General features: G+C 40.4%; 1 protein-coding gene across 1 annotated transcript; it reads left to right on the top strand.

Moving 5' to 3' along the window:
• Positions 1-319: 319 nt before the first annotated feature.
• On the top strand, positions 320-7,925 carry LOC139717897 (uncharacterized). The gene is made up of 6 exons (XM_071629384.1): positions 320-609; positions 1,477-1,619; positions 2,358-2,474; positions 3,120-3,383; positions 6,724-6,935; positions 7,587-7,925. The coding sequence occupies exons 1-6, from the start codon at positions 320-322 to the stop codon at positions 7,923-7,925; spliced, it is 1,365 nt and encodes a 454-aa protein (XP_071485485.1).
• Positions 7,926-8,544: the final 619 nt, after the last annotated feature.

The following is an 8,544-nucleotide window of genomic DNA, read 5'->3' on the forward strand; positions in this document are numbered from 1 at the left end:
ATCTGTAGGCAATACCACGCCTTTTGTCAAAGATTGATTAATCAAATACTTAAGTACGTTAAAATCTACCACCTAATAAAGTTTAGTTTTAAACCGTTTGAATTAAAGTCCGATTATTTTCGCAGCATTAGCCATTCTAATCATGGAAGTAGCTTTCCTTCTTATTGTTTTCATATAAATACATACCCCCAATGAAGCTTAAATTCTTATTTTCAAGCTTGCTTTTTCATCGTATTCTTCCACTTCTCGAGTGTTGCGTATTACAATAATCAGTTTTCATCAACGAGGTCATTCTTATAACGTTCTTGCCTAAAGCGATATGTCAGTCATGAATGGTAACACAACGCACACTGGCAAGGCGATCGCTCTCCCCCACACCGGAGACCTCCCTGCGTCAAAAGTGTCAAACCCATCTTCGTCCAATGGAACATCAGACGTACTCGGAAATGGTAAGCTACCGCTCACGCGAGACTTCAACGGGAACGGACCGCTACCGGAGTTCGGGAAGAGTTTGCGGGACCGGGAATTTTTCTTCTCGCCCGGGATCTATCCGTTGAACAACGGATCCTACGGAGCTGTTCCGCGGAAGCTGCTCGACATTCAATACCGGTAAGGCCGCATGCAGGGTAATTTTCTTCCATGTAGGTAGGGGGCATTAACATAGTATAATTAAACAGACTTGTAGTTGCACAGTACGTTAGCATCTTTAAGTCAAAATAACATCACGTAACAGTTGCTTTAACGACTGCTTATTTCAGAGAAACCAATTTCATGGTATACAGTGCATTATGCAGTTCGAAATGTCATGATATTATCGCAATTTTGGAGTAACTCTCATAACGCTGATTGTCATATACTTACTGGGATGTTGGTTACATCGGTTCTTGTATACCGCTTGTGTCAAGTGCGTATTACAAAAATGTGCATGTGCTAATTGTATCACCAAGTGTATAACCAAAAGGTTCACAAATGGGTAATGTTGAAACTAAGATTAAACTGTAGTGTTCATGTTTCAGTCAAATATCATTGTTTCCATATTGTTCATGTTGATGGTTTTCGCATTTATTTTCGTGGTGTTTTCAAAAGAATAGAGTTTGAATGATAACGTGCTTATTCACCTTCTGATATCTAATTTGAATGTATAGCATCGTAATTCAGCGAGAAAAAAAATATTTACCCAGATTATGAAAAATAATCTATATATTCAGGAAATGGAACTTTCATCCTCGAACCGAAAACCCGTGATAAAGAAAACCATGAACGTGCAGGTATTCACAGCTTTTTTATTGTTGTGTATTACGTCTTGCACGACTTTTCAGTGACTCAAGTAAGCAAGTATAAAGATGTTATCAACATAACAATATGAGTATACGTATTTCACTCTTGATCATTTCATTTTGCTATTTAAGTAAGTAAAATCGGGAATTCACTAAATTTTCATGAGAGTTTATTTTCCTAATTATGTACTCATGACAGGATGATGCAAGAGAGGGAAGAAAACGCCGAAATGTGGTACACTTTTGACTCCATGTCTTTCTACATGGACGCAATAAGCAGAGCGGCAGACTTTGTCGGCGCCAAGTCGGGTAACATCGTGCTGGTAGAAAATGCAACATTTGGTAAGTAAAACAGTGTGTCGCAATTCTTGCTGTTATTCTTAACTGTCGCATCAGGTATACTTGACTTGAATTATTGGACCCAACTTTAACCCCTTATCAGTATCAGTTGGATCAGATTCTCACAAAGTAGATGCAGTATCAGTCCGATATGTCTTAGTCTGTGTATATGAGGGTGCACGTCACGAGTTCGACACTTACGAATCATACAGCCCATGAGTCATACAGCCCACGAGTTTGACACTAAGCTAACAAGGCCCACGAGACTGACACACTTAAGCCCCGTGTTGTATATGTCGAACTCATGGGCTGTTTTTACCTATAGCATTGTATAGTGTCGAACTCTTGGGCTGTATATAAGTTATTGGCTGCATGACTCATGGACCTCTTTTTAATGTCGAACTCGTGGGCTGCATGGCTCGTGGGTTTCGGTCTCTTGGGATGGCCCCGTGTACAATGCCGATATCGCTCACTTCGAAATTTTAGGCTGCTTATCTCGTGCCAATTAACTTTGCCTGCAGTGCTACAGTAGTTATTCTGAATTAACCGTGTTTACATTTTGTATGAATGCATAAGGAAATCACCCAAGAATAGGTTAAGCAATATCATGATGAAACAATGACTGCATTTCCTGAAAAATATGTATGTCAAAATTGATGATGATATCTATAAATCGAATCGCTTGTATGCTAAACCGGTGTTACGAAGATATTTCTTTGCATCTCGATGTTTTGCTTGCAGCGACAAACAGCATACTCAACTCGTTTCCATTCAAGCCTGGCGACCAAATATTGGCGACTAGTCTCAATTTCCGCGGGGTGCTCAAGGCCACAGAGATGCTTACCCTACTCCGGCCGGGTGAGCAGATCAAAAAGCGTATGATTATAAATATGCAATTACAACTATGTAAAGTATTGATGGAAAAGCATGATGAAATATGAAGGTCAATGCACACAATCAATGCCAATCAAAATTTGCCACTCGATGTCATATTTGAATTGCAAAGACTGCACTGATTGTTAACACAAAATGGCGCTGTCCAGCTATGTTTGATTTGAATTAAACTTCCAACGCAAGGGAACTGGGGGAAAGAGAAAAAAATATCAAATCACACCATGTGGCACTGGTATACTCCGCAAAGTGATATTATGGCTCCTCCCAATTCTATATTCCTAAAGGTTTGAAATGTTCTTACATACAGATGAACACGAAATTTATCTATATGCAGACACGTAATTGGTGCAACTAATATTCATTTTGTTACAGTCGACAAGCAATATCTTTTCATTGATTGGGAATCATAGAGGAGTATGTGTAATGCCCACATTATTGTCAAAGATATAGTGTATTTGAAAACAACTTCCTCTAAGACGAAATAAAGACTCCAATTAATGATAGTTTAGAAATTAAAAGTTGCTCTGTAATGTTGAGTGAAGGTGAAATATTAATTTCATAACTGAATTCTATTCATAATGTTGCTTCGAATTCACATCGTGTTGATAGACATCGGTGTGGTTAAGGTCGACATCCCCTTCGACACCACGGCTAGGGACATCATTGACCTCCACATCCAAGCCCTGGACGACAACCCCCGTATCGTGCTGGCTTTGCTCGACCACATTGTGTGCATGTCGGCTATCCTCATGCCAATCCGAGAGCTGATCGCTGCCTGCCGCAGCCGCGGGGTCATCACCGCCGTCGACGGGGCCCATGCTCCCGGACAGTTGGCCCTGAACTTGGAGGAACTCGGTGCTGATTTCTATTACGGTGATTAACAAAACATTTCGTTTTATCACCATTTTGTCTACCCTGAGTATATTTGAAAATATAACTTCATTAAGTTTCTGTGGTAAAGCTCATGCCGTTTACCATTTTCACTTTTTTACACATTTTTATAGGTCTACATTTAGAAAAAGGATAGTGATTTGGCTCAGTCGGTAGCGAGTTTGCCTCCAAGTCCAATTAAGGGACCCGGAGTCTAACCAGGGTCTCACCTCGCTGGTATAACTGAGCAATGTTGTAGGTACATGTAATCATACTGTCCCCTTTAGTAAAGCGGGGTTCCCACTATCGTACAATCTATTACGAACGCCACGATTGGACATTCGTAACTGATCGTGGGATTTTCGTTGAGCTCGTCTGAAATTTCACGGTTGGATACGAGGTAATGCGAGTCAATACGTGTTGCTTCGCTTGGATGCGATATGGTCACGATTGGTCTATTTCAAGCAATACGATCTGTTACGATCTGGTCTCCCGTTCAAATACGTTCAGATAGGATTGTCCCAATAGAGTCCATGATTGGTTCCGATCTACCACTATCATTAAGATCGGTATCCCCGATTTGATGCGTGCAGCTACGTTCTGATACTTTCCAATACGAAAATCGCGAACCAATACGGGCTGTTGAGATAAGATACGATATTTTTCACGATCGGGATCAAAATCGACCCCCATTTAAGGTGCGATTGGACCCGAATTGGAATATTATATATAGTCCGGCTGACGATAGATTTCATTGTTTCCTCAACTTCTGCAGAGTGATTAGGCCTACTATCCACAACCAGTTAATGATGGCAAGGGTGGACAGGTTGAGGATGATGAGAACGTGACCTTTGCAGCATTGCGAATGACGATTACATTATCATCAGATAGAAAGCATCACCTAGGTCAGCCACAAACTCAGATAGTCCCTCCTCTAATGTCCTATATTAAAAGAAATTAATAGATTATTGAATCGACGTGCTCAACCTCCCCCCCCCAAAAAAAAAAAAAAAAACCCGAATACACAAGAACAGATCATTGCCTCATCTTCCCCAGAAAAAAAAACAGATCAAGACAAATGTTTTCACCTTCCTTTGAAATACATGAAGAAAATATGATGAAATTGAAGCTGAAAAAGAGGACGGGATCTTTTTGAATGCTGATATAATATAATGTGTTATACGCTCAACATAAGAAAGTTGGCCAAACTGGTAGTATTGCTTGTGTGTTTGATTGCATATTCACATCGTATGTATCTATGCATTTTTATTTCAAAATGTCGTTTCTCATGGGGTATTGAAAGTTTGATTCGTTAAGCTTGATTTATTGTTTTATTTCACAGGGTTTTAGAAAACCGACTTACACACACAACAGAAAGGTAACTTCCCTAAAACAATGTCACTTTTCAACCAAAATAAAAGTCTTAAGTAAAATTATTTCGCAGGGGAATAGCTACACTTTATATTGGCTGACTTCTATGTGAAAAATAATGACAGTGATCCTTATAGTCATGCACGAGTAACCTTACATCCGCGACAATGGTCACTTTTCAAAAGTCGCAAAAGTTACTTTGTATGTATGTGAAACATTCTGCTTCTGGTGGATGTTTCTGTGGTGTTGTTATTCTATATTTCATGTTGCCACCCCTCCCTTAATCAACCTCGCGGAATACAAAATATATACGATTTGCGAGTAAAATAAAGGCAAATGTGCAAACCAAGCAGAAGGAAAGTGAAAAGTCGATCCCGATTAAAACGATTAAGAAGCACGATTTAGATAAGATTTGCTGCGTTTTGATACGATCCAAGATAATCTGATGCGATGATCACGATCAAAAATTAATCGTGTTAATCGTAGAAAATTTTTGAACCGTCCAAAAATTTTCTACGATTAACGCGATTGACACGATTGACCTCAAGATCTGATACAATCTAATACGATCTGTTAAGATCACCACGATTGCTTCACGATTAAGACCACGATTTCAATCGTGGCGCCAATCCTGAAAGTGGGAACCCCGCTTAACAGACAAAAAGCTCTGTCCCTCGGACAGAACATACATAATAGAGGTCCCGTGTGTGAGAGAGTCACTACACATGCACGTAGAAGATCCCACTTTTTCATCGCAAAGAGCAGGGTGCATTTCCCGGTGAAGCGGTCCTGCCTCACATCAAACTAGAGTGTCCAATATTGACCACCAGCTATAGTTGAAGCTGAATATGGGCTATCCAGCTATCTTCTCAGATAGGAAATGAAACAAAACAGAACAAAAACAGCTGCACAGTACACATTATTCTGCAGATGACGAGACCATCAAGTATGTCAAGTCCTGATCTCAGAAGAGCATGCAGTTAACCATCGTCTTTTGTCATTTTTCATGAGTACAATCACGCACACACTCGCACACACACGCACACACACACACACACACACACACACACACACAAAGCTTTTATTTATCGATTTATCGATGCCTACTCGTTGACTCTTCCTTTTTTACAATTAGAATTCATGCATGACATTGCACGAATCGACATAGTCTTCGCTCTGTGCAAGTTTATTGTCCGATTCGACACTAAAACTTGAAGAGAGCGAAGAGGTCACAACCTTGATCTTACAGAGCTGCATAGAAATTGTCTTCTTCTGGTTGCTTAATTGCTGTCTTTGAAGCACATAAAACCCAATCTTGCTATAAACTCCTGAGCTTTTTGCTTCGTCAGTTTCTGAAGGATAACTCGTGACGATATTTCCATCTCGTAGTGATCATACAACTTTGATAGCCGCTGTAGATAAGTATACAGTACGGTGCACTCCCGTTATAATGAACACGGTTATAACAAAATTCCGGTTACAACGAGGTCAAAATTCAGGTCGCGACATTGTCCACTCTATGTATTTTTATTGTTCATTCGTTCGGTTATAACGAAATTTCGATAAAACGAAAGAAAAACACAGGTCCCCAAGGACTTCTTTATAACGGGAGTCCACTGTATCAAAGCAGACGAGATTGGCAAAACAATAGTTTCACTCTGAGTTAACTGATCAATGAATAGCACTTTCTTCTTTTTTTTTCTTCTTCTTCTCTTTTCTTTTCTTTCTTTTCCGCCTTCTCTTCACCATTCCGTGCAGCTTAGAGGATTATAACATTTCTATCCATGATCAGCACGGTTAGACCTCAAAAAAAAAAAAAAAACTTGCTTTGATCGCACTTACAGCAAACTGAAGAAATGAGTTCACGTAAACCACAAAAGCGCACACATTACAATTTTAAGTTTGATTAAATTCCCAAATGTGTTTTGTTTTTCACTCAATTATCATCGCTTCCTTTGTCTTGAAATTACAGGAAATTTTCACAAGTGGTGTTTTACCCCTCGAGGATGCGCCATTTTCTACATTCATCCAAAGCACCACCCCTGGATACGACCAGCCATTACGTCATACGGGGTATCTAACCTCAACATTCACAAACGCTTCCATCCCCTTGGTACCCAAGATTGTACACCGTACTACCTACTTCCTTATGCTATAGACTTCCATTCGTACCTCGGAGGTTTGGTGAGTACATGACTATATAGTCATTGTTTAGCTCTGAAACGCGCATACTAATATCCATAAAGTCCATTAACGTAAACGCATAGATCTTTCAATCGGGTTTTCAACGTATGCCTTTATAGTCATTGAACAGAGTGGTATATCTAAGCCTAAAAACAAACAGCTGCATCCCTGCAATAGGCTACATGGACCACGGCCATGCTCCGCCCCCTACCATTGGAATAATATCTGCAAATCTTTGTTTCCTATTTCTTATTTATCTTATTTCGTTCAAGACTCACGCCCAACTTGAAGTTCGGCGGGGGGGGGGGGGGGATTGCAGCGGTCCGTCCCCACCCCTCCCCTGGTGTCATGACCTATGAGTAATACTCTCATCACACGAGTCTTGCAAAACTATTCTTCTTACTGAAATGCTATCTGCGTCAGCCCAGAATACTCAATAAATGCCCGTTTTTAAAAGGAAAAGCAAACTTTCAACGCGTTCTGAGGAGCACAAAATGAATATCTACGGAAAGTTCTATCATGAAATTACATGTACCTTTCTCTTTGTATTGGTATGTAGGCCTATTCTGTACGTATATGTATGCATGGGTAGGTTATTACTGATTGTTAGTGAATCATATTGCATAATAATTATTATCATTGTTTGTGTAGGAAAGGATAACCGACTACAACGCCAAACTTCTTATCTGGGCCGCTGAAATGCTGGCTGCTGCGTGGAAAACGACGTGGTCCGGACGTGATCGAGCGTTGAGGGCGCCTTTCATGTGCCTCGTCAACCTTCCGGCAACACCTCGGTTGACGAAGTACACGGGAATAGGCTACGACGGTCTCCTGAAGTTGCGCCTCGCCATAGCCCGTGAAAGCGGTGTCATCGCCTTTGTGACAACCGACGGCGAGCAGAATATGTACGTTCGTCTCTCCGCTCAAGTCTATAACTACCGCGAGGAGTACTACGAGCTTCGTGACGCTGTCATCAAAGTACTGGGCTGACGCAGGACTGATAACATTATGTGTAGTACAGAGAACATTCTATAAACTGTTAAACTAGAGCTGGATCCGCAATGGACGTCTTGATTCGCGCTCCTATGCCCCGTTTCATAAAACTTGTTATCAGTGACAAGTTGTTATAGTTGTGACAAGCTAGGGAAATCCTTGCATCTGATTGGCTGAGAGCAAATTTGTCATAGAAATGTTGCAGTCGTCACTGAAAACAAGTTTTATGAAACGGGATGTGCGGTAACATATTTTTATTTTATTCTGCGCATATTCCCGCAATCAGTGTCGCCAGTTTGCTAGTAGGTGAAGGGCGGGAGAATCTCCAGTTGTGGAGAATGTTTGAAGGTGGACTCTCCGAGCAAGTTTGGGAAGGTGGTGACCGTATTTTGGCCTTTGTCTGACATATAAAGATGCTTAAAACAAGATTGAGACACAAGCTTTCACCATTTAACATATCTATTATCAAGCAAACAGTTATCATAATCACAGTGTAAAAACATGATAAATGAACTTGTCACAGGCTAAAAATATGTGTATAAAGTGATGCATTTTGTATAATATACACTGTAATTAACATACCTTAAACTGTGTCGACACAAATACTTGTACTACA

This window comes from Diadema antillarum, unplaced genomic scaffold, assembly GCF_040938485.1.
Source record: "Diadema antillarum isolate AM-2024a unplaced genomic scaffold, OU_Dant_1.0 scf00000085, whole genome shotgun sequence".
Taxonomy (NCBI): Eukaryota; Metazoa; Echinodermata; class Echinoidea; order Diadematoida; family Diadematidae; genus Diadema; species Diadema antillarum.